This window comes from Lygodium microphyllum, chromosome 24, assembly GCF_053477565.2.
Source record: "Lygodium microphyllum isolate KBCC chromosome 24, Lygodium_microphyllum_v1.1.10, whole genome shotgun sequence".
Taxonomy (NCBI): domain Eukaryota; kingdom Viridiplantae; phylum Streptophyta; class Polypodiopsida; order Schizaeales; family Lygodiaceae; genus Lygodium; species Lygodium microphyllum.
In genome coordinates, this window is record NC_141158.1 from 31,803,885 (window position 1) to 31,831,292 (window position 27,408).

General features: G+C 43.7%; 1 protein-coding gene across 1 annotated transcript in view; it reads right to left on the reverse strand.

The window, feature by feature from the left end:
• The window catches only part of LOC148014956 (uncharacterized), a 97,848-nt gene that overhangs the window by 3,767 nt on the left and 66,673 nt on the right, over nucleotides 1-27,408 (reverse strand). Inside the window, exons 6-8 of the mRNA XM_087665066.1 lie at nucleotides 21,067-21,142; nucleotides 20,092-20,151; nucleotides 18,796-18,906 (exon numbers count right to left, since the gene is read on the reverse strand). Coding sequence (XP_087521192.1) covers nucleotides 18,796-18,906; nucleotides 20,092-20,151; nucleotides 21,067-21,142 — 247 coding nt within the window. The remainder of the gene's footprint in view (nucleotides 1-18,795; nucleotides 18,907-20,091; nucleotides 20,152-21,066; nucleotides 21,143-27,408) is intronic.

A 27,408-nucleotide genomic window follows, 5' to 3' on the forward strand; every position in this document is an offset into this window, starting at 1 on the left:
ATCCTTCATATCAAGGCTGCTATGTAGGTTTGCTTCAATGTGTTTAACACATGAACATCCCTACCACCAATCAACATGTCACCTACATACAAAATCAGTATAATAAGATTGTCATCTCCTACCTTCTTGGTATACAAGCAATGATCCACTTGACTTCTCTTAAATCCTTGGCATTGCATGAATGTATCCAACTTATGAGACCATTTACGCGATGCTTGTTTTAGCCTATACAAGCTTTTGTTAAGTTTACATATCATCTTCTCTTCTCCTTTAGCCACAAAACCTTATGCCTGTTGTATACAAATGTCCTCATGTAATAAAGCAGTCTTTATATCCATCTCTATGAGTTTTCTATGCTCACATGCAACCAAGTGCAATATAGTTCACGAAGTAGTCATTTTAACTACAAGAGAAAAGAGCTCATCAAAGTCAATCCCATGTTTCTGCTTGCACCCTTTGGCAACAAGCCGTGCTTTGTACTTTGGCGAGAAACCAAAGGTGACCTCATCTTCTAAACCAATTTGCACGATAGGATTTTCTATTCCTTAGGCAAATGCATCAAATCCCAAGTACCATTTTTCTTTAAATATTTCTTGTTGTCCTCTCCATCCATTTGCTTCCTTGAAGCATGACGGTTCAGCACAATCTATCAACATCACATAATCAACAACATAATTCGCACCAGGAACAAACCTATCTGACTATTAGATATTTCTGGTAAATCTATGGACCCAATGATCAATGTTTGCTAGCTATTCAATCTGCAAATATGCATTAACAGCTTGCTGTTTGAAAGGTTCAGCATGCTATCTTACATGTTCCGACTGTTCCAATGGCACATTTTCTTGTTGAAACTGTGATATATCATGCAAACTTCTTGCTGACCAATTTCAGCATCATTCCCTACATTTATAGAGTCATTTACAACAAGTATTTGCTGTTGTACACAGCGGCCACTCTTTGTTGTCCTACAAGTATTTCTTCTTCGGACACAACCCCTCTCACTTCCTCTGTCTTTTTTAGCTGTTTATGCATCTTCCCAAAAGATTGCATCATTGCTGCGTATAATTTTCCTTTTCTCGAGATCCCTAACTTATACCCCATTCCTCCCTCATCACCATATCCTAGCAAAATGCATTTGCAAGACTGACTCCAATTTGCTGCGTTCTTCCTCAAGTATGTGCACAAATGCCTCACAGCCAAACACTCAAGTGCGTATGTGAAGGTCATTTGCTACGTTTATTGACCAATTTATCAAGTGTACGGTTGTCATAAGCACCTTTGTCCAAAATCCATGAGGTAATGTAGCATGAGAAGGCATGGTACCAACATTCTCTTCACTAATCCTATCCATGCACTCTGCAACACCATTTTAGGGTGGATTATAAGGGGCAATGAGGTCCCTTCTTATCCCTTTGCTATCACAAAAGTCTTGAAAAGGCTTTGGACCCATATTCCACACCATTGTCAGAGCAAAGACACTTTAATATTTTGCTGGTCATATTTTCAATAAGTACAAGGATTTTTTTAACTTATCCAAAGCCTCATCTTTACGATGGACCGAATAAACCCTTTTTTTTTTTTGCAAATAAAATGTGAATGATTATATTACTCAAAGAAACTTATTACAACGGAGTGCTCATGCTCAACAAACTAGCTGGAGCTGATGCAGAAACACAAATACATCATGAAAACAAGCCTCTTAGGGCGGTCTAGGGGGAATGGGGGCAAGAAGCCATGGAGGGGAGGGTATATCGCCATCTGGGGCTGCCTGTCTGCATCACGAAAACAAGTCCTCGCCGCCCCAGGTATACATGAAGCAACCAGGGAGCTCCTGACAAGCTCTGGACTCGCCCTGCACATGATCCCAACGGCCGCGGAGGGAGTGGATGATGGAGGTCCAGAGCTCAGCTAGGGTCCCCTGTGCTGAAAGTCTCTCTCCGCCGAAAGTCTCCTCACACCGCCCCTTCAACATATGCCATCCAATAAGACTCCCTATGATCTCCCATACCTCAAGGCGGTTTGATGTGGGCTCCGGTATGTGGCGGATGGATAGAGCCTCCAAACCAACCACTACGCACGACCCTGCCTCAGGGATGAATATCATGTCCTGCATCCCGGCCTCATACAAAAGGTGACGGCCCTAGCTAACTACTGACTACCTGCCAGCAAAAAGCTCCCCATGAGATACATCCAAGGCTGGGTGCTGTACGGCGGAGGATGCGGCATGCTCCTCTCCACACAAGCTGCGCCTCCTCACATGACCAAAGGCAGTGCTTTGGGGTTTCTAGAGGCTGCTGTGTGCAACGCTTACAACCTCCATCCTGCATCTGGGCAAGCCAACTTCCCATCGCCAAGCCTCCATGTGCCACCAGCCATAAGAAATACGATATCCTCCTTGGCCTTCAGCTATCCCATAGGCAGCGCCACAAGGTCCGTCGGAACGGCTCCGTGACGCTGTGCTCCGCCCAGTGCCTGCTACCTGACGGTGCCCAATCCATATCCTCTTGCATCAGTACGTGTCTGCCAATCCTGGCATTGTACTTAAGGAACCTTGATGCCTTCATGGCGACTGCACTGGTCTGCCAGAGCCACTCTCTTGGATCCCACTCCAACTCATCAAGTGATCTGCCCTCCCAAATCCAAAGGCACCACTCCCTGAGCTCCTTCCAAAAAACATAGGGGTCCAATCGCCATGTCTTTCCGTGAAGGCCCACCACCCGAATCCTCCTCCATGAAAGAGCAGCTATCCCCTCATCCTACTGCCCTCTGTTAAAGGCCAGACGCCCCCCCCCCCCCCCCCCTCTTGAACGGTGAAGAAAGTCCCTTGCGGGGCGCCGCCCACTCTACCTGCTACCTATAGGGGGATGCCTGCTAGTACAAACCTGGTGGGCCATACCTCCCCAAGCTCTATTGGCACTCGTATCGAGGCAGCAAGCCATTCCGGAGGTATTGCTATGTCTATCTCCCTTCGCCTCAACTCCACTCCTCTGGCAGCCTAAAACTCGCTGCAGCACCTTCTCGTACGCCATTCTGTACACCTCCCGCCATGTCCTGATGGTACGAGCTCGGCCGGCCTCCGAACCAGCCCACTGGATGTGAGGGCGCTCGCCAATCTGTGCCCCTTCCCGATCTTTGTCCTGGAGGTTCCAGATCATCGGCTGACGGTCTATCTCCCCCTAGCAGCCTGGGGGGCTCTAGATTAGGGTCTTACAGAGGCCCTACCACACGCGGAGTAAGCTGCGTAGGAAAGGTAATCGTGTGTGTGTGTGTGTGTGTGTGTGTGTGTGGGGGGGGGGGGGGGGGGGGGGGGGGGGGGGGTGATTTGGGCTGACGTGAAGATCCATCTCAGGGACAGCCTCCACTCACCACCAAGCCTCGGTCTACAATCTTGAAGACCCTCCTGCAATAGGACCTTCCAGGTTTGCCCTCCCGGTGTGAGGCCACGGACAACTAGCTTACCAAACAGGGCCATACTCTGAAACTCTGGGTCTATGATCCCAAGCCCACCCTCTAACCAATGCCGTATGATGGTCGCCCACGCCACCTTGACACGGGAATCCCTGGAGCTGTCGGACCCGGACCAAAGGAAGTTCTGCACTAGGCGGCGAAGCTGCACTACGCAGGATGAGGAGAAGCACCAACACGAGGCGATGTACCAGGCCGTCGCTAGGAGGACCTGGTTAACCACCAGGGCTCGACTGGCCAATGAGAGGCGAGCCGTGCTCCAATAAGTCAGCTTCCTTCGAATAGAATCAAGGACAAGAAGAAACTGCTAGGCGGGAGTGATGTCGAGTCCCACTGGAACCCTAGGTATCGAACAATCTGCCCTTTGCTCGCCCATCTAAATCCTAGGTGGACGCCCCACTCCGTGCTAAAGTCCGGGTTTGTGAGGAAACCAACCAACTTTCGCCAGTTGATTTTCACTCCCGCTGCGGAACAAAACACCAGCCCACTCTCTCCAACATCAACTCATCGTCCTCTATGTAGTGTTGTATCGTCTGCATACTCTGAGTCTAGCAACTCAGTCTCCTCTCTCACGGAAAGTCGGAGGCCACGTAATCCGCTCACACAGGACCTAAGGAAGTGAGACATTGCCTCTACAAAGAGTAGGAACAGGTACGGGGCCAGGGGCAGCCCTGTTGGACCAATCTCTCCAGCCGAAACTCCTCCCCTCACCTATCACCTATGAGAACCCTGCTGGTGGTCGATCTGTAAAGTGTGGCGACCCCGCGAATCCAAGCCGGGGGGAAAACCAACCTCACCATGGTACCCTGTAGGGAATCCCAGTCCACCTTATCATAAGCTTTCTTGAAATCCAAGAGTAGTACGGCCAATCTCTACCCACTGTACCTAGCCCACTTTGTCGCCTCAAAGAAGGTGAATACATTGTCTAGGATACTCCTATCCTGGACAAAGCCTGTCTGTGTGTCATGGATGATGTCTGGCAGCATGGGACATAGTTGCCTACCAATCATCTTTGCCAGTGTCTTATAGGCCAGTGACAATAAGGTGATCGGTCTCCACTGGGAAAGCTCCAATCGGTCTCCCCCTTTGAGGAGAGGACTGATAAGGCCTACCGAAAGGCTCCTTGGCATCTGTCTTGAAGTGAAGATCTCTTGGAAGGCCATCGATAGGGGGTCACCACTTCCCAGTAGGTAGTAAAGAAGGCCTTAGAGAGGGCATCCTCTCCTGGGCATTTCTGCCCGTCCTGTGTATGGAAAGCCTCCTCTAGTTCCTTCTCTGTGAAGGGGGCCAGGAGGGGGCGTCCCATCTCCTCTATGACAAGGGACGGGATGTGATTCCAGACTTGTTGCCTACATCGTTGTCCTCTAGTTGAGGCTGTCTCCTGCTGGAAAAGCCATTTGTAGTGCTTAGTGGCAATCTCCATCACCTTGTCTGGGCTTGAACGGGTCCTCCCATACTGATCTCGAAGGCTGCGTATCTGCACTCCTGAGAGATGCGAGGCTGGTGTACTTGGAAAAACTCCCTGCACATCGTATCCCCCTTCCGTGCCCAAAAAGCTGCTGAGGTCCGGAAAGAGAACTCAGAGCGCTTGTCCTCTAGGCGAGCAATGGTTGCTCACACTTGTACCTCCTACGCGTGGAGGGTGGGGTTCCCTGCTACCTCCTGTAGTAATCTCTGTGTGGCAGCAAGGTCCCACCGGAGCGCTCTCTCCTCCCAGCCCTGCTGCCTAGCCTGTATGGCTATCTCTTGGCACACTCTGCTCGACTCAACTAGGACCTCTGCAACCTCCTCTACGATCCAGTCCCTCCTGCCCCACTCCCTACTCCAAAGCTGCTCTATCTGCCTCGTCACGTCCTTCCTCCTACAGATCGAGTCACGGATCCTACAGGATCCAGTGTCTAGGGCAGATGCTGGGGGATCTAGTGTCACGAGAACGGGACAGTAATCAGACAACGTGGTGCCCGCCAACTCCTCAATCTGGTCCCCACGAGAGCCTCCCCACTCTCCCACATAAAACATGTCCAACCACTCTAGCAGGACTCCACCTAGCCGCCTGTATCCCCAAGAAAAGTACAGCGGCTTCTTTCTCCTGTGGAAGGCAGGGTCTCTCCAGGCATCATGTGCACCTACTGCCAATAGAAATACCTCCCATGCCTCTTGCTCCTCCCTGGTCATGCCCTGATAGTTTCTGCCTCTACCCTACTGGTCCTCCAAAGCCTCGAAGTTGTTGAAGTCTCCTCCGACAATCCAGGAGTCCACCTCTGGGAGTGAATCCGCCATCTCCACCCAGAACATGTTGTGTGCCCTAACCTCCATAGGGACATAGACGTTGAGGACTCCCAAGCACGAGTCCCCAATATCCAATCCGATCCATAGAATCCTCCCTGTCACTATTGTCCCATGGTCTCATACACAGGCGGTGAGACTCGAGCCAATAGAGGTGCATACGCCTCCACTCCTGCCGTGGGCACCTATGGCGTGCTCTCAATAAGTGTGCAAGCTGCCCAGAAGTACCTTCCCTACCCGCTAGGCCTGGGAGGGAGTGAGCTTGTGCTCTTGTAAAAGTAAAATGTCGATCCGTCCGACAACGGCAAGCTGCAGCTTGTGTCGAACAATCAACTTCCTGGATCCACGTGCCCCACTATAGTAGAGACTATTTACATTCTAGGATGCAAGATGTAAGCTCATGGGGAATCCTGCGACTGACCGAACAGACATCTGTTTGGTGTGGAAGCTGCTAATGAGGATGAGAAACTATGGGGCATGTAGGTACGCTTTGCCGCAGGCCTAGACGGCGAACTCTACTTCCCCATGGTGGCCCTCGGCCTAACGATAGGGGTGATAGATGCTCCAGGTGATACAGTCAATGCATCTATCAGCCATGCTCAGAGTCGTGACTCCATACACTAGTAGAAACGGGCCGCCTGTGCTAGGGGCCACTCGATCACATCCCTCGGAGCCCTCCACTGTGAAGGGGCTCGAAATATAATGCTCAAGTGTGGGACCTTGGCACCAACCCACCAGTTAATGTTCATCATGCTACCACGTCATTGTTGTGCAAACAGTGCTTGTTCTTCTTCTCCCATCTATTGGGAGATGTAGTCTGACATCTGACTCTTCAACTCCTCTATCTATGTCATCGTCCAATCCCCTGAGTGAGAGGACTGAAAGAAGAAAGAGTTGTTTGGTCCATCTAGTGGTGCTAAGCCATCGTACATAAACTCGCTTTATAGAAGATCAAATAACTAAACAAGTACAAAAGTCACAACAAAAAAGAAACACAGATTGTTGTATGCCAAAGACCTAAATCAACCCTAGGGAGGAGATCAACATGCTGCACATGATCTAACTCCCAATGTAGAAGACCCTCGAGTTTGACTGTGTCCTTGGATGCCCGTGACAAAGTCAAAGACAAAAGCATTCCAGGCGATCCAATTATGCCAACAACCCCAAAATCTGAAAAAATGAAACAACATCTTCATACGTGGCTCCACTAAGATGAGATATTGGCCCTAGCCAAAACCCAATCAAAAGGGCACAACAATAGATCAACAACCACTAGTCAAATATTCGTTAGAAGATAGCCAAAGGGCAAGAAATAAATCTATGATGCAAAGATTCCACACTGGTTGTACAAAAAAGGCAACTGTCATTTAAGATTAGGCACTTCAAAAGGACCAAAGCAAGGGAAAGCCCACCAATCATAGAAACAGAGAACGGCCCTTCCAACCTACATGAACAATGTAACTCATTCCAAACTCTCCAAGGAGATGAATCTGCTAGGGAATGTTCCCCGCTATTCCCAAGCCCGTTCCTTGCCATTCCCTGTTTGGAATGGCCGGTCCAAGCCTGCTAACCAAAAATTGGCGTTTTTTCTATTTTTTCTTCTTGCTTGTGTCACACTCTTATCACCTATTCATCCATCTCCATTGCCTAATGTGCACGCACTAATCTCTCTCTCTCTCTCTCTCTCTCTCTCTCTCTCTCTCTCTCTCTCTCTCTCTCTCTCTCTCTCTCTCTCTCTCTCTCTCTCTCTCTCTCTCTCTCTCTCTCTCTCTCTCTCTCTCTCTCTCTCTCTCTCTCTCTCTCTCTCTCTCTCTCTCTCTCTCTCTCTCTCTCTCTCTCTCTCTCTCTCTCTCTCTCTCTCTCTCTCTCTCTCTCTCTCTCTCTCTCTCTCTCTCTCTCTCTCTCTCTCTCTCTCTCTTTGTGTACAGATAGACTACCATCGTTCAATCACAACCTTGATTGCCCTACTTTGAGTCTTAGTCGTGCAGAGCTGAATAGTGTGATCAAAGTAGATATCACTAAAGTGGAGACAGGAAGGACAACCTTGATTGCCCTACTTTGAGTCTTAGTCGTGCAGAGCTGATTAGTGTGATCAAAGTAGATATCACTAAAGTGGAGACAGGAAGGACTTGGTCCAAGCCCCCTTTCCCATTAGGCATGAAGATTGCACAATACCAATGCCACTTCTTGCAACTCTCTCATGATGATTTCATAGTGAGGCTCAAATACATGGATGCTCACCTCTCCCATGGACTCCAAGTTGCTATTGGTCACATTTGCACCTCATCGCATTAGTTGTTGATTGAGACAAGTCGATAAAGCCATATTGCAGCCAATGAGAGGATGTGCCACCTTTGTGGATTGGAGCTAGAAACGGAGAAGCACTACATCTACAGATGTGCTGGATACTATGATATCCGAGGCCGCTATCATTGTCTCTTTAAGGAGGTCTTTGGACCACTAAGACGAGTGATGGACTAAGAGGACCAAAGATGTTTGGATCTTTTCTTATTGGAGCTCCAACGGCGCAGAGTAGTGTTGTTACAAGATAGGAGGCGATCCCAACCTCATCCACCTCTCCAGAGAGCAGTTACAAACTTTTTCAGTGTAGCTGAATCCCAATTGCTGCCACCCCAAACACTACATCTGCTACTGATAGGCATCATCGAGGGACATCATCAAGCAGTATCACAATTGACAGAGCTACAACATTACGCAGAGCACGACGCCCTAGAGTACCAGTGACATAGGCATGTCCATATGCATCACATTCGCATCACAATTGCTCGTTACAGATGCAAATTGGCGTGCTGACTCACTTCGAGGTAGCTTGCAAAGTCTTGGTGGATTCCATAGATTGATGAGGAGATACTCTACACTCTTTTAATCTTTTAAACCTAGTTTTTCCAGCTTTTTCAAATTTTTCAGTTTTCCTTACTTCTCATTCCAATCCACCATGTAGACCTACACATTTATCTCGATCTCTTCTTCTCTAATGAGAGATGATGATACCAATCGTATTGGTTTTAGAGACTTTAATAGATCTTATACTGGACCACAAGTTAAGCAAGTGGGCAGAGCAACACCAACACCGGGCGGCAGGACAAGCTGGGTTTAAGAGGGGTTTTTGCACCCTTGACCATATCCTCACACTGAGAGCCATCATAGAGGAGGGCAGACCACATGGAAGACGGGTGTACTGCTGCTTCGTGGACTTCTCCAAGGCCTTTGACACTGTCCCACGAGCGAGGCTCACGCAGAGACTACAAGAACTGGAGAAATGCGATGGGGGATACTGGCACTATACCAATCGGTAATGGGCCGAGTTCGGACACCAGGAGGGCTGTCAAAGGAGATAACCAGCACCATCGGAGTCAAGCAGGGATGCCCACTCTCACCCACCCTATTTGGCCTCTACATTGATGAGATCTCAAAGTACATAGATAGATTGGGCGAGGAGGGATCGAGCCTGGGAGGGACACTGATACCCATCTTACTATATGCAGATGACATAGTCCTCATCTCCAGCACACCCGAAGGGCTACAACACAAACTGGACGCACTACACGCCTTCTGCCAAAACAAAGACCTAATTGTGAACCTGGGGAAAACCAAGGTCATGGTGTTCAACACCTCAACCCAATGGCTCCGACGGTCGGTACCCCCCTTCACATACGGCGGAGAGACCATGGATGTGATCCAAAGATACATCTATCCGGGGACTACATTCTCTGGACCAAGATTTACCCTAAGAAAAGCAGCAAAAGATAGACTAACCTGAGGCTATGCAGCCCTCGGGTCAATGGAGAACCAATGTGCCCGCATACAGTTCCAGGAACCCCGAACAAAGCTCTGGCTTTTTGACACCTTGGTCACACCAGCCCTCCTGTACGGGGCTCCCATATGGGGGTCCAGACTGCCTAAGGAGGAGGCCACCTATGAGGGATGGGAGCAGATGGAGAGACCCTTAATACTTATGATCTCACGGATGATCCGAAACAAGCCCTCTGTGCCACACGAGATCATCTGCGCAAAGCTGGGGGCACCGCCCCTCGTGGCTGAGGCCCTCTTCCAGACCGTGACCTTGCACCGAATATGGGACCTGCCCCGGCACCGGTACCCCAAACTCGCCCTGGAGTCATCCAAACAGCTAGCAACACAAGGGGACACTGAGTGCTGGTATGCCCGAACAGAGACTTGGCTACGGCTCCATGGCCTGCACATGGACCACCTCCCCCCCCTACAATACAGCCTAGACTGCCCACACCTGGAGCTCTGCCGAGAGGAGGTGAATCGCATCATCAAAATGGATATCGTCCAGACAGACACAGCCAGGACATGGGTGACCTCCACGTCGGAACTAGGAACCAAGAAGGCTTTCTACCGAGAGCACTTCCTGCACATCTCCCCGGATGGCTTCATCACCCGCCCAAGCTACATGGACACAGCTCTATCTCACGGGGTCAGAAGTGCCATCAAGCAGATCTGCACGTCCTCACACCAACTACGGGTCGAAACGGGCAAATACGTGGCCAACCCCCCCCCCAGAAAACCGAATCTGTCAGCTCTGCCATCTCGAGCCACAGACAGAGGAACACTATATCTGTAGATGCCCAATGTACTACAAAATCCGAGGACGCTTCCACTGCCTCTTCAGCAAAGGATTCGGACCACTCTCCAAGATGATGGAATTCAAAGACCAGAGATGCTTGGGGCTCTTTCTACTGGAAATACGACGCCACGGAGACCACCTTCTACGAACCACGGAGCAAAGACAAGGAGCCACCAACCAACGCACACTCAACGAATTCTACCAAATACCGAGCCCCCACTAGCCCAACTGGCCTCCCGACCCCAGCAGACCACCGTAGAAATAGCCACAGGGAGAGGCAAAGCCCGGTGCCCACGCCCCGCCGGCCCCCGTCCCCGCAGAAGACACATGTCAAAGATACAAGGGATACTACGCCGCCATCAGAGGGCCCTACCCCGCCGCTTTAGTCTCTCCATGTTAGACCGACCCATGCGGGACATCCTAGGATGAACACTCCAGGAGCAGTTCCACACTGCACTGGGAGTACCTCTAGATTGTATCTAGTCTAAATATCATTTTGTACCTACTCAATTTAGTTCAACATAGCATAAACGTTAGCTTCACTGGGACTTTTGAAAGCTCCCAGACATTTTGTATGCAACATTTTGGTCTCATAGGCTGTTGTAGACGTTAATATAACACTCACTCACTCTCACTCTCACTCACTCTCACTCACACTCTCTCTCTCTCTCTCTCTCTCTCTCTCTCTCTCTCTCTCTCTCTCTCTCTCCCCCCTTGGAGTTCCATCCGCCATAGCTTGCTAGTCCATCTTCACGAGCTCCATACCCAACAGTGGTATTAGAGTAGTATCCGGTGTTGCCACCTAAGCTGCCTTGGTAGCTCAGTATGCCTACTCACTCGCTGTTGCCCAAGCTCGCATCTCACCATAATGCATTCTTGATCAGCTCCCTAGTAGTTCCAACAATAGAAAAAGAAAAAGACAAAAGAAAAGCTAAAGAACAAGAAGAGGAGCAAGAAAAGTGTTAAGCTCAACGGCCCTGGCTTGCCCCTGATGCACGTCACGTAACCTATCCTTCACGACAAACCTACTCTTAGTCAACATTTGGGTAATCCATCGAGAACACGCCTACCCACTATCCATCTGCGTTATCATGGATCTCGCCTAGTTTGCTCGCGGTACTCTATTCAAGGCATATCAGCTGACCGATCACACAATTGTCACGATCCCATCACCACACACGTGCCTCACGAGGTCATCCAATTGCTTGCTTGGATTCATTAACTCCAACGTGTCTATCCCCATCTACAGCCTAGCCACGTAAGTTGCCCATCAACTGTCAACACATCGACGAACAAATAAGCCACATTAAAACTTTTTTCTTTCTATTCAACCTTTAATCATAAAGGTTTAATGATATCTTAAGGGGGGTGTTTACACACATTTGAGGCTTTTCGATTTCTTTAAAATTTCTCCAAATTTCATGATCAAAATTTGAGGTTTTTCATGTTGAAACCCTTTGACATCCAATTTGGGTCTCTAATGGCTCACACCTTTAAGATCGGGCGAAAAATGACCCGCCACACATCCAATGCTTGGTGGCGCCATCCCAAGCAATCAATATTAATCGCGATGTCCATTACATGAACATCAAGCGGAAACTTTTTTTTATCCCAATAAAATTTTTAAAAATTACAACTAAAAACATAAAAATATTGAAATTAGACACTAGCCATACTGACAAATGTATTAAGATCTTTCCAACACTTATTAAAATTGTGTGGGGTCCTCTGGCCGAATATTGATCAAAAACGACTTGTCTTTCTTTCTATTTCCTTTCCTTTCGATTCACAAAGTTATGTTTTAGGGGGGGATTCTAACCACTTGGCGCATGGCGTCTCGCTAGATCCTAAAAGCTATACCCATGTATTTGGCCTTTGGTCATGTACCCAATGCCTCTAAGTCACATTAGCTTTTGATCAACCCCTCAACCACGCACATGCACCTCTAAACCATGTCGTACACATAGCAACTAAGAAACACCTTTGTTTGAATTTGAAACTTATGAAACGTTTCTTAACGTACAAAACGTTTCTTAACGTACGAAACGTTTCTGAGAGTAAAAACGTGGACAATTTTACTTTTTATTTTTGTAAGTTGGAACCCAAAACATGGCTTTTTTGACAAAAACCATTGGGCAATGTTAAACATGATGATGATGATGTGTAATGACTCATAGGGGCTCAAGATTTTGAATGAGAGACTGATTTTTTTGTGATTTTGTTTAGTTATTAGACTTTGTCAATCTAGTATCTATTCTTGCCTTGAAATTTAAATATTATACGACTTTAGTCTCACTTATGAGTTATTTATGATATATTACGATTCATTCTTGATTTTGACATTTTGTCGATTTGTTTTGAAATGAGAATCATGATGTCTTAACTCAGTCCATATTATAGATAGACTATTTACATGTTAATTTCAATTTTCCTTATATGATATGTACGAATCATAATGTTTGAGTTCTAAACCATAGTATAGATTGTCCAAAGACTAACTTTGACATAAGTGATGGATCAAGCTCAATTTACACCGACGAAGATCTAAGCATTTGGACCCTTGGAGGTTGAGAAATTGTCTCTGCAGTAAACCCTAATTTAGAGCAGAAATTAGCGTTTAGCAACAGCCATGAGAAGCGTGCCACAAAATGGAAGCTCCAAGACTTGGACTTTTCAGGGCTGAAGGTGAATTTCAGGTAAATTCAGGTGGAGGACTAGCCAGCCATTGAATTTCGGGCATTTCCATCATCTATGAAGTGGATAAAAACCAATTACGTGCCGGAATCAAGGGGCAAAACAGATTGAAGACTTGTGGATCACTTTGGACACCAAGGGAAGTTTGGATTGCGAAGGGGATTAGGAAAATTGCATTGTAAATCAACTTCTTTTTCAATAAAGCTAAAGAAATACCAAAAGGGACACCAATTTTGTGGCCAATCAGGTGTGCATTGTCCAAGATCAGTAGGTAAATTTGTATTTTCAGCAATCCATTTAATATTTGTTGTTGTAATTAAGTTGCAATCAAGGATTTACCACTCATCCAGGGAAGGAATGCTGGTTTCAATCTCTCTTACATATACATCTACTTTTCAAAATCATTCTATGGGAATAGACACTACCTCTTTGAGATAAGACCTCTTTTTTTTTCATCCCCACGATGCAAACAAGGGTTTGTTAGATTTATTCATCCCCATGTATGAACGCACATCATTGTGTAAAAAATTACATGTTTGGGTGTGAATAGCTTTTACACCACTTGGCATTGAATAAGGGTCAAAGGGTTAGCTACACAATCTAGCCTATATATGTTGAGCTAAAAGTGTATCAGTCTGACTTAAACAACCCCAAAACACGCTTAATTCTTGAAAAAAAACTTCTTATTTTAAAAAGAAACATGATCCTAGAGTTACTTTGTCCCACATGTCAAACTCTAATTTGAGTTCTCCAAACTTTCTTTAAATATGCATGTAGCGCACCACTCTGTCTCAATCTCATTTTTTGCATATTTCAAAAGCCGTATCTCTATTGCCCACACCCTGTTCATAGCGAACATCGCGGTGAAACCATCTAGCGCCTAGCTCGAGCTTTCATCACCTGTTTGCAGCTATCGCCAAGTCCTAGGAGATGTCGTCTACAATTTGGTGTTGTCACTATCAATTAGGAACTGTCACTCTCTGATCTTCTCTCCTCTAAATGTTGTGTTTTTTATTTTTGACTGCCGCCTGAACATTCTCTCATCTTTGTCCGTTGCCTTTGCACCTAACAACTATCGTTCAAATTTTCTCTCTTCTGCAGTATATGCATTTATAGTCTTTCTCTCTCCTACATTGCTACCTACATCAGATCCAGCCTTCCTTGGTTGTGTTTGTTAGTGTTTGACGAAGGCTGTCGTTGCTCCGATTCAATATCCATTCCAAGTAGACACACTCTACGTGTCATAACCTCGGCCCTGATCCCAAAGATATAAGAGTTCGAGGTTCAATATTAACTGCATAGTGTGTTTGCACACTGAGTATTGTATATTCATTATTCATTCATTTTATTATTCATTGTGTTCACTGTCTCTATGCTATCCTAACCCTAACTCTAACTGTGTTCTAAGTTTATTAATTTGTGCTTTATCATATAATTGGTTTTGTGCTTTTTGCATTTAGAGTATTTTTTCACATGGTATCAAAGCTAGCTACTCCCTAAGAAACCCCAACATGATCCGACTCTTGTTCCATACGAGGTCGTCCACTCATGGAAGGCTCGTAAAGCCTCCAACGTTGTCGAGCCTATACAAGACTCGTTGTTTAAGTCTCACTCTCAATTTCAACATTTTGACTTAGCATCCAAGAGTTGGCCACACTTAACTAACCACTATGCGACTCGAGATAGCACTCATTGCATTAATTTGAACCATGAGCTCCAAAATTTCAAAATCATAGGCAAGGATAACTTGCAAGTTAAGTTGCCTAAGTATCGGTGTCTCCTTGCCGAGTTGTCAACCACATGGACCCCTAAGTCCTCTGACAATCAAGTTACCCTATTCCTTAACAAGCTGCCATGAAAATATTTTCATTTTGTGTAGGAGGTGATTTCACAGCCTTAGATGCCCATATTTTATAAGTTTGAGTCTCCACTATTCTATTATGCACGGTTGTTCGATCAATTCCATAACACACCCTTGATAGAGCAGACTCTTGTTGCATCTTCTCAGAGAAGGCAACAAGGCAAGGACACACAAAACTCAAATCAATATCAATATCAAAACAAAGCTAGTCAATCGCAAGAAACCAATCAATCTACACTTAAACATGGATAGCAAATTGTACCTAAAAAGAAATGGTATTGTCAACATTGTCAAAAGGCTAACCATTATGATGAGGAGTGCCGATCTAAGGTAAGAGGCACATAGCCAAAATCCAAGAAATAGATCCTTGCACCCCAGGGTGACCCCCAACAAGGAAAGCAAGGTGGTGGCAACCCTCAACAAGGAAAATAGAGAGGCAAAACCCACTCTGCCACTTGTCTGTTATCACCATCAACGAACTACGCAACTCTAGAGAGTTTATCCAACCGGTCTGCAAAGGCCCACATCATCTCCTTAGAGATATCAAATGCAAGTCTGGTTCCCATTTGGAAGTTGTCTCATGATCAAGCGCTTGTGGAGACCCACTCATCATAGCCGAGCACATGAGTCTATATTTAGACTATGGACCAAGCCTCTATAGCCGCGAGTGTCTGCATAGAAAACAACTCTTTGCTGAAGATTTAAGCTAGGTTCCACCAATTTTTCCACTAACCAAGATTCTGATCTCACTTTGCTGGATGATGTCTATCATCTCCCTAGCCTGGAGTGAACTTATTTTCTGTTCAATAGCTTTGCCAAATGGAACGCGCAATTTTCTCCACAGCAACCGCAATCAAGGCCCTAGACTGTCAAACTAATTTAGAAATTACTCGTAGCATCGCACAACCAAATGGTTGTTACCACATGACACACTTTCTTACCAAGTCGACTACCGATCGTTCGGAGTTTTATCACTTCCAAGCTTTGGCCACTACATAGGAGCCTACAAAATCAAGTGTATTTCGCATTTTCGCTTAGAACATCTTGGCTACAACTCTCTTTATGAGCTGTCCCATCAGGGGATGTTCGAGGGCCTTTCACGTCTAAACCTATCTCAAGAGATCTGTAAAGCATGTCAGCTAGGTAAGCAACATCGGACACTCTTTCCTCAGCAGTGCATCACTCGTGTTGTACAACCCCTTAAAGGCTTATTCATGTAGATCTTTGTGGTCCCACATCCATTGTGGCCTGGAACAGCGCTCTGTACTTCTTTTTAATAGTGAATGATTTTTGTAGATACATATGGGTGTACTTCCTCAAACACAAGTTCGATGCTTTCCCTTATTTCAATGCTTGGGTATTGCTAGTTCATAAACAAACTGGTCCTTGCATGTGGGTACTATGACGAGTGATTCTAGTGGTGAGTTTACCTCCCACGAGTTTCCTAAGTTTCTACAAGGGCAGAGCATTGCACACCAGCTCATCTCTACCAACTCTCCTACATAGAATGGAGTCCTAGAGCGTAGAAACCAGACTGTCCTGAATATGGCACGCTCTATGCTCTTCGTAGCAGAGCTAATTGAGAACCTTTGGGTCAAGGCGGTATTAATACTTTAGTGTACATTCTCAACTGATGTCCGACAATGGCAGTGGCCTAAAAAGACTCCGTACGAGGTATTGTTTGACTCTCAACCTATCAGTTCTTACTTCAAAATTTTCGATTGTCATGCTTATATGCACACTCCTATGACAAGAAAGGAGAGCTCACATCTCAAGCTGATCTCTTGATTTTAATGGGTTATTCTTCCAAAGCGAAAGCCTATCATTTGTTCAATCCTGGGACGAAGAAGGTGATCGTTCAAAGGAATGTTGTCTTTGATAAAAGGGACAGTGTGCAATCCTCTGCACTAGACTCTTCATCCTTACCTTTGCTCACTTTATTTGGGATTGTGCCGACTCATCCGAGTCTATAGCTCACTCCTGATATTACTGCAGATACTTTAGCTCTCAAGCCCCTTGTGCGAGACCCATTACCTCATTGGTACCAATATACCATGTGAGATTCTAGGATCTTTCCGCCAGATTTCACTCTGACGGGCCCTACAAGGTCGGTTTGGCTCGCCCCTCATGCTTCATGTACATTATTGTTTCCAACTGATAATGTTGTACATTCTGAGGTGCATAGCTAGCAAAAGACTCTCCAAGATCCTCTGTGGCATGAAAACATGGAGAAGGAACTAGACAGTATTGGTCGAAATGAGACTTAGACATTGGTGGATCGTCCTTGTCGCAAGCCGCGATCATCAAGACAAACTAGATTTTTAGGAACAAGCTAAAGGCTGATGGTACTTTAGACAAATACAAGACTCGCCTTCTAGTGTAAGATTTCAAGCAAAAGCATGGCATTGACTATGAAGAGACCTAGTATCTATTGTTGGACTAACATCATTTCGTCTATTGGTTACACTCACTGCTCACCACACTTAGCCGATCTATCAAATGGACGTCAAAAGTGCCTTTCAAAATTGTATTTTGCTTGTGGAAAGCTCTTTATGGGCTAAAGCAAGCACCCAGGTCTTGGTACCACAAGATGGACGAGTTCTTACGGACTCATGGATACCATTTTACCCCCTATGATCCAAATCTCTACATTCACACTACTAGTGTCGAGGTCAACTATATCCCACTATAAGTTGATGACATATCAACTCTCACAAAAATTAAGGCACAAATTTAAGATAACAAACTTCTTTACAACAAAGATCTCTTTGCTAACCACCAAATTTGGTTAAGATCTCCTCAAAATGACTAACAAACGCAGAGACCTCTTGAGAATGGGTTGGAGAAGCTGAGAGAAAGTCAAGATGAGAGAGAAATCTGATTTTCTTCACGAGAAAACCCTAAATTATGCATGTTGTCTGCTTCAATCTACATTTAATGTAGTCACCTACTGCCAAGCACCTCCACAATGTTGTCACCTGATTAGAAATGTTGTTGCGAGCCCCTGGAAGTTGCCTCCTTATTGTTTCCTGCCTACTAAGCCCCCCATATGGCTTCTACGGCAAATTGATTTTCTCTAATCAAAAAATGAACCAACAGCTCTCTCTCTCCCTTTCCCAAACAACTGACTGAATGGCTGAGACCCATCCCCCAAAAACGTTTTCTAAGTTTGCATGGGCATTTTTTCCAATGGCAGTATTCTAAACCTATTTTCCAGCATTATCCAATAATTTATTTAATTTTCAAAATTAAATAATTCTAAACAATAATTTCAGTCCTTCTGACCCTACCCAAAATTAAATATACCCATCCATAATTAAATTGGCTAGGCCATTTGCAACATGGACTTGTCCCCAAACTCTGTTGACCCTTAGACTAGTATTAATTGATTAATTAATGCTAGTCCCTAGTGTTACACTGACACATATTCGCCAAACAACTATCCCAAGGTCAAAACTAGCACTAATTGACCCCCAAAGCCCAATTGGCATAACTTATCACAACTTTTTTCTTTCACACCCACTGCATCCTCGATGTCCTTGGCCTATTACCATGAAACAACTTCCATGTGCATCACAACAAGCCTAAAGAGAATACGCAACTAGCACTTTTAACCCAAGCGTGCATTTGTGATAGGTAATGTATGTACACATTTGAAAAGGTCAAAATCAATTGTGCTTAGAGAACTTGTTCCCCTGAACACCTACAAAGATAAAAAGTATATGATGCATCTAGAGCTGGCATACTCCAGCATAAACAATACCAGTTAACTCACATCTGTATAACTAGTTAACTGAGCTTAATGTTAAGACTAAGCCTTGACTTATATGACAGTTTACCAAAAAATATATCTACAAAGGTGATAACAATTTACCCCTTCGTAATCACTCCAAGGAGGATTTCCAGTCACCATCTCAATAACAGTGCATCCAAGACTCCAAATATCCACTGCATATTCATAACCAGTGTTCTTCTGCATGATTACCTACACAAAAGGTGCCTAACTTAGAAACACATACATTATTGAACAGAAATTAAGTTACATACTAGGACTATATCAAGGAGACAGGCATATCATTTGTACTTAGATCACATACTTGTAGATAGTGGTGGAGGAATTTCCATCTTAATAATCTTCACATTTAAGGACTGTTCTGACAACTTGGCACCTCTTATTTAAAGAATGTTAATAGCATACAAATATTCATCCCCTGCCCTGATTCTGAAACAGTCTCAACCTCTATCCTCCACTTTTCACATAGAAAATAAAACTTCGCTGATGATCTTTAGGCTTCAAGACATTTAACAGCACCCTGCTTACAGGTCATGAGCACCTTTCTAGCAGGCTTTGCACCTCTGTCCTGTCAAAAAGTAAATGCAATGTTCCTCCACCCTCATTGACATGATGGACGTGATGGCCTGTGTCTGGACTAGTCCCTGTCTGGTAAAAGTTTCCATGGTGGAACCCTGGCAATATTGTTGATGTGGGACCAATCTTAAGCCATGGCATTTGACATGTCCTCCCAAAGGAAATTTGGTTGATAGTATATATTGTGGTTTTTTTGTTTAGATTATATTCTGAGTAGGGACAAGTAACCAGAAAGGCTAAGCAACCCAAGTGGTTTCTTTGTTTAGATTATATATTGAGTAGGGACAAGTAATCAGAAAGGTGAGCAGCCCAAGAGCTAATGTTTTAGAGGGTGTTTGTGAATTTTTTTCGATGTCAAAAGTAAAGACTCAATGGTTTCTTCTATGTTTACACCTTGCCAGAAAGAACTTTTCAGCATTGAAAATGCTGCACAGAGGCTTGGACTGTCACGAATTTGGTAGTAGAAGAATCTAGTCTTTCAGCATCTGGCAGTATAAAGTCCAACTATGTAGCGATACAGCACATAGGTTGTAAGTGATGAGTAGTGGTCAGTGCAGGAGTGCACTGACAAAAGAGTTTAACAGATGCATATTCCCATGTACTAAGAACCTTAGTTCAAGTGGACACATCTTACGACATGTCTCACAGAAACCTCAGTGCATATAGTCCAATTACGAAGTCAATCTGACTATTCAAAAGCTAATAATCACATGTCGCTTGTGCTAGACTATACCATCCACTGCAGAACACGATACTTAAAAGAACTGCCATTTTTTCTCACTTTGCTTCTAAGAATCATACCTCAGGAGCCATCCAGTAAGGACTACCCTTGAAAGACAATGGGACACCTTGCTCTTTGATCTGCGACGAATGAAAAAATGAAAGTGAGCAAATGCATTGTAAGAAGGATGAAAGCCTCACTCTGTGTAAATTTCAATCTGCCTGGTTCAATTTTGTAAAAGCGGCAAGAACAAGTTTTACATCTGTTAACAAGGTCTTACATCATACTAAAGTTCTGGTTTAGTAGCATCCAAGGAAAGAGAAGTTAGCCTCACTCCCAAATACATTAGCAGACTTAATTATGACCAAATTCCAACAAGCATTAATTGTATGTTAACTTTTGCAAAGTAGAGACTTCAGAAAATGCTCCCATTTTGTGATAGAAGAGAGATGCCCACAGACCAACAGCTTTTCACCCTTAACAGAATAAATTTAAGGCATAAAGAGTCAGAAGTATTCAACCATCTACGGATCCAGGCTGACCAGAGAACACAAATTCCAACAAGCATTCCTTGTATGTTAACTTTTGCAAAGTAGAAACTTCAGAAAATGCTTCCATTTTGTGATAGAAGAGAGATGCCCACAGGCCAACAGCTTTTCACCCTCAACAGAATAAATTTAAGACATAAGCAGTCAGAAGTATTCAACCATCTACAGATCCAGGCTGACCACAGAACACAAATTCCAACAAGCATTCCTTATATTGTTAACTTCTGCAAAGTAGAAATTTCAGAAAATGCTTCCATTTTGTGATAGAAGAGAGATGCCCACAGGTCAACACCTTTTCACCCTGAACAGAATAAATTTAAGACATAAAGAGTCATAAGTATTCAACCATCTACAGATCCAGGCTGACCAGAGAACACAATTCATGTCCGACTAATTGACCAATTCTGGTGCTGTACAGGCCAAACTATTTGCATGATTCTCGTGACAAAAGTACCATGTGAAGCAAAAGGATGATCATGATGACCTCGGTGGGTGGAAAAAGCTTACATGTTTAGCCATACCAAAGTCGGCCAATTTGACTGTTCCATCTTGGTCCACAAGAATATTAGCACCCTTAATATCCCTACAATAAATTTCAAGATTAAACAAAGCAATAGAGTATTTGTGGTTATGATACTCAAATCAAAGTTTAGAGAGCCAGTAATCAGGACGAGCTTGCAAGTTTCAAAACACAACTTTACACACATCCAAAAACCTTCAGTCTTTTGGCAAATCATGGCATTACATGTTCTCAAAGAGGGATAAGCAGTAATAACCAAATGGTAAACATGATGAATGTAGGTCCCACCCAAATGACTAATGCATAACACTTGAAGCAGGTGTTGCCACCACTAATTGAAGCTCCTTTTCTTTGCAATCATTCTCCTAACAATTTCAATCCTCTGCATTTGAAGATAATGTAGGGCCTATCTCCCACTTAAGGACCAGAAGCATAAAGTCGACACATCTTCTAAATGGTATTTGTGTGGACTAAATGAAATGCCATTGTTATCATAGACTTGCATAACAGTAAAACCACTCTCAAGATTTTGATTGGTTTCAAAAGTTGCATGTTATGGTGTAAGCTGAGAAGAAAATGGAGACTGTGGATTCTCATTTCAAAACAAACCAACAAAATGTCAAAATCACGAATGAATCGTAATATATCATAAATAACTCATAAATGAGACTATAGTCGTATAATATTCAAATCTCAAGGCAAGAATAGATACTAGATTGACAAAGTCCAATGACTAAACAAAATCACAAAAAAATCAACCCTCACGAGTCATTATACATCATCACCATCATGTTTAACACTGCCCAATAGTTTTTGTCAAAAAAACCATGTTTTGGGTTCCAACTCACCAATAGAAGAAAATAAAATGAAAATGCCCACATTTTTTACTCTTAGAAACGTTTCATACTTTAAGAAACATTTCGTAACTTTCAAATTCAAAGAAACACGTTTCTTAGCTGCTATGCATCTCTGGCATCCATCATACCATGCATTTCACAAAGTAAGGCTAGTTGTAGCGTCTCAAGAACCATGACAGCTCTAAGCCATCTCCAATTATCAAGTGTAATCTCCAGTTCCAGTCAGCATAGACTGTTGTGTTTTCAACTTGTAGGATGCTCCAAAGTGTCCTGGCAGCAGCTGTGTTTTCATACACAACCTCAATTGCACCCTCCATTTCCATTGCAAGAGGCCAACAGCACCCTTTTCAGCAACCACAACAACTCAAGCCATCTACAATGATCTAACATAGTTTCAGATGTATGTGTTCCTCTTTAATCATTCTGGAGTGAATGATCTCTAACACACACACTTTAGGCCACTTAGTAGAGGCTTTACCCCATGCGACTGCCCTTCAAGGCAATGGTGCACTCTAGGGAGGTATATACCCTTGTTCTTGTTTTTGGAAATATGTATGCTACTCTATATGATTCTATTGGAGTTCCTCTCATCAAGCACTCGTATTGAGTCCTCTCAGCTGCCATCCATGTGACTCTCAAGTCTTGTACCACTTGTAGTGTATTATCTATGTAAAGGCAACCCCATTTGGCACCTCAAGGCTCACACATTTGGCCGCTACACTCATTGGTCAATTGTGCTTGGTTGTTCACAGTCTACAAACTGACTTCATGGGTGGTCCATGTGACTCTCAAGTCTTGTACCACTTGTAGTGTATTATCTATGTAAAGGCAACCCCATTTGGCACCTCAAGGTTCACACATTTGGCCGCTACACTCATTGGTCAATTGTGCTTGGTTGTTCACAGTCTACAAACTGACTTCATGGGTGGGTTCTCTGCTATTAGCCTTGCAAAGCGGGCAGCTTGCATTTTGCCGCACAATGGATGTGGCAATTGCATTCCTTTTCATGGATGGAGAGCTTCAAGTCTTTTGAGGCTGCTCCTTTTGCATTGTAGCTAGCACTTTTGATAACATGAGGTGATTATGGCAAGTGCCACCGTCGTCATCGCCTCCTATGTATCTACTATTAGAATTGTGACATTCGCATCCCCCCCCCCCCCCAAACCTTGTTGACTCCAAGTCAATTAATCACCCATCGACTACAAGAAGGTTTTAAAACTTTTGGAACATGCACAAACACATTTACTGCAAAGGTTAGTAATCAACAAAATGTTGCATTTACATTGAGCATCGGTGACTTTTCTTCAAGTGAGAGAATGGCTTATTCATCCATTTATGGTATATTGTTCATCCCTTCTAATCCACTAGATCAAACCAATTTGTTAAAAAACGGTAGGGTTTGAGAGAAGAAACACGGAGTATATGGCAAACATTGTAACAATTAAAACACTTTACACAGACGAAGAGGCAAGGAATGATGAACATTGCATCACATTGAATGAATCATGTTGATAAAAATTGAGCGAAGTTTGGAGATTATTGCACTATCCTGGCTGATTAGGCAGCAACAGTTAGAAGGGATACGCACTATGAAGGGGAGTAAAACATGATCCTTTGATAGAGATCTCAATGACCAAGCAAAGAGCTACTCCATGGAGGGAACAAAACACAATCCTCCGAACAATGGAATGTTAGCGTACACATTGGACATGAAGGACAACGATAGAGGAAGTGAAGGATATGCTAAAATCTCTCTAGGATGATGGCTGCTATCAAGACAACTATTAGGCAGCAAACTGGAGAAGCAACCACAAGAATGTTGGTGAAGATCTCTCTATGTATGTGGCTGTAGACAAGCCACTGCTGAGCAGCCCTTCAAAAGAGGAGAATGCAAAAACGCACATATCTAATATAGGGCTGATAAAGGGGTTGTCGCCTGCTGTAGACAACCTGAATCTACTGCAAATGTAGCCTCCAAAGGTGGTTGAAATTGTCAATGGCTGTTGGGGTCACAACATAACTTGGAAACGCACAATAGCAATGAAGATGATCTATTGTGCCAGTCCAAGGAGGAGTGAGACCGCCAAATGCAACAATGGAAATGATAAAGAATAGGTAACCAAGCTGTGTAGACTCAAACCACAGCAATCTGGAGTATGACAAGCTGATGGTGATATGAAGAAGACCTCCAAAATGAAGTCGCATGTTGGAATGGTGTCATGATCAGCTGGATAGCACCTCCGGAATGAAGTCGCATGCTAGAATGGTGTCACAATCAGCTGGACAGCACCACAAACTAAGATATCTACTAAGGTAGGGGTGTGGACAGTTGTGATGGAGGCCTGAGGCTGAAACTGTGATGAAGTGAATAGATGGGGGAATGATGAAGAATGAATGAGAGAGTGAGTGTGGATGTTCATACAATCAATAGTGCTCATGCCCTATTTATAGGTACATGAGTCCTTGAACTGTCCAAGGTGGTTCACGACTTTACTCAATGGCAACCAAACCCTAATAAATAATACAAATAAAACCTTTTAGGCTGTGAATAGAGACCCAAATAGGAATCAATAAAATAGAATGCACCTAAGGACATTGGTATCTCAACATAACTACCATCAACATTTGACATTCACTTCTCAATCTGTGCATGAGGATTTCTTCACTATGATTTCAAGCACACCACTCTAAGATGTTTGACATATGGAGGATTTTACACCATAGAGAGACTGATTGCACTGTTCTCAAGGTCTAGCTAGATTTGCTTTGAGTCCCTCAATTTCTGTGCTACCCACAGGGAGCATCTTATAGATGGTAGGAAATCATGACATCTACTCATTCAAGGGCATGTATCCCTTTCAACCTAGATTCTTGTAACCACTTGTGTATGACAACCTCACTCGCAAGGACAACGCAAAAGATTATAAAGGAGGGCAATTAGCAAAGTTCAAGTTCTTCAATGTGATGTAGGCCAAATGAAAGCTTTGGCTTTTGTCTAAAGGTTTGAAATAACTTATTACAATGGGACCTATATTGAGTGATCCAAGGCACATAAGGCATCTACTTTCCTCGAGAATGCTCAGCATGGTGGGAAAGTCTTTTGGTTGAGGCGAAAGCACCAAAACATTGAGCATCCTTCAAGCAAGAGTTTTGCAACACATAGTTCACCTTTGAGGTGGAAGTGAAGGACTGCTTGAATAAGTTGATGGTTTCAAAATGCAAAAATTTGAAGGATTAGATCAAAAGTTTTGGAAAGCCTTTTTGCTTGTAAGTTCTTACAAGGAGGCTACCTATAACAAGAGGCTACCATGGAAGAATAAGTAGAGAAACATTGTTGTGGGCTGCCTAAGTAAATTCTTGACTATTATAGGAAGACCAATGTGCATAGCATCTTTTAATTTATATAGAATATTGTTTTTGGCCGATGAGTTGCTTCTGGAATAGTTGTTGGTTACAAGACCAATAAATTAGAGTCTAAAAAGAAATCTTTCAAGCCTACTAATCATGAACAACATTCCAAATTTAAAATGAACAAGTAATGTGGACAGAATGGAAGCAATTCTAAGGCACAATAACAAAAGGATCCATTGACAACTATCAATCAAGTGCATCAACTATAAAGAGAAGGGTCACATTGTGTGTGATTGTCCAAACAAGAAAAGGGCAGCTCATGGAAGAGATGAGCGAGATCACCAAAAAGGCAAGAAGATGAAAACATATGGTTGTTTGGTCACAAGCATGGTCAATGAGAAGCACGACTCAAATGCTACACAATTATGCAAAATTTGGAGCAAAATGACAGATCAAGCAGCTTTTATCTTCTTTGATTCACAGTGCACAAGCAAGTTTCATATCACCAAAATTGGAAAGAAGATTGGGCATCCATCTAGAAGAGATAAAGCCGATGAGTGAGAAAGGCTAAGCTTCTACTAGTAATTTTAAGCCTATTATCCCTACTATTAGAAGGTTGAGGTTCCATATTCATGTAGATTCACATGAGTTTTGCATCATGCCGCTTGAGGGTTGTGATGTTATGATGGGTGTGCTTTGATGCCACAAAGTTCATGGAGTGGTGGACGCCTATAATAAGGCGATTACTTTAGAGCATAGGGAAAAGACTAATATTTTGGATGTAGAATTGAAGGGAGAATCAATGGCTATTTCCAATGTAATCAAAAACCATATTTCTACATACTTGGTTTTTGCTAAGAACAAGAGTGAGTATGAAGCTGGAGTCAACTTTCTGCTAGGACAACTTCCACCCAAGGCTTGACTATCATAGCATTGATCTATTGCCAAGTAGTGCTCCGCAGAACCAGCCACCATAGAGAGCAAGTGGAATGACTTAAGCATCACTTGGTCATTAATGGCAAGAAAAGAGAGTTCTTCTTGGAGGGGATTCATTTATTGGGACTCATAGTCTCTAAAGATGGCATCAAGAAGACTCAAGCTAGATCTAACTTAGGTGGATGTAGTTTGAAGTTGGCCAAATTTGCAAAATCTACACAACATTTGCAATTTCCTTGTATAATCTCCACCATAGGAGCTTCATTCACCATTTTGCAAAGATAACTTCTCCTCTTCAAGCTTTACAAAAGATTGGAGTGCCTCTCAAATAGGCTAGAAAAAGAGATTGCAGCCTTCAATCAAATGAAGGGAAAAAAAACATACTCCGAATCCGATTTTGAACCCTACTTGATCATCAAAAAGCATTTTTGTTACATTGTGGTACATGTTGTTACAACATTTGTGTTTTTCCCATGGAAGATGGCCTGGTGATGGCCCATGACAATACAATTTTGCAAGGTTCTAAAAAGAATTTGCAAGTTTATGAGAAAGAGCTATTAGCTATGATCCATGCTCTTTCTCCATGGAAGCACTATTTGCTAGACCGATAAAATACTTCGGCTTGCCGAACCCTGGAAATTACAGCCAGTATTTGAACCCAATTTCATGCAACATTTGCCTAAACAACTACCCTACATAGTTCCCATGCAATCCCACATTGTTCCTCTCATAAACGAAGGGATTTCTCACAATGAATTTGTGAGAATGCTGATTTATTCGCGACAAAGTTACCGAAAGAGTGCATTAGGCATGAGATCTCATAGGAGAAGAAAGGATCTCAGTCCTAGTGCTATAATAACCTCTTTTTTTTATATTTAGTTTAAAAATAGCAGCATACATTACTGTAAACGGAGTTACAAAGCTGCCCAATGGATTCCCCATGCCAAGAGGGGAAGATTGGCTGTTGTGTACACTCCATCCATGATGTCAACTATTCCACAGCTGAAACCTACAATTTCTGCAGCAAGAAAGAGACGAATTACTCTCCCTGAACTTGCACTACTCAAAATGAGAGAGAAGCTCCAAATAGCCAAGACAAGCTTTCCAAAAGAGTAAGAAATTGCTCCTTAATTAGATCTCGTTTTTTATTAAGGGCTAATTAATGGCTTAGTGGTTAATCATAAG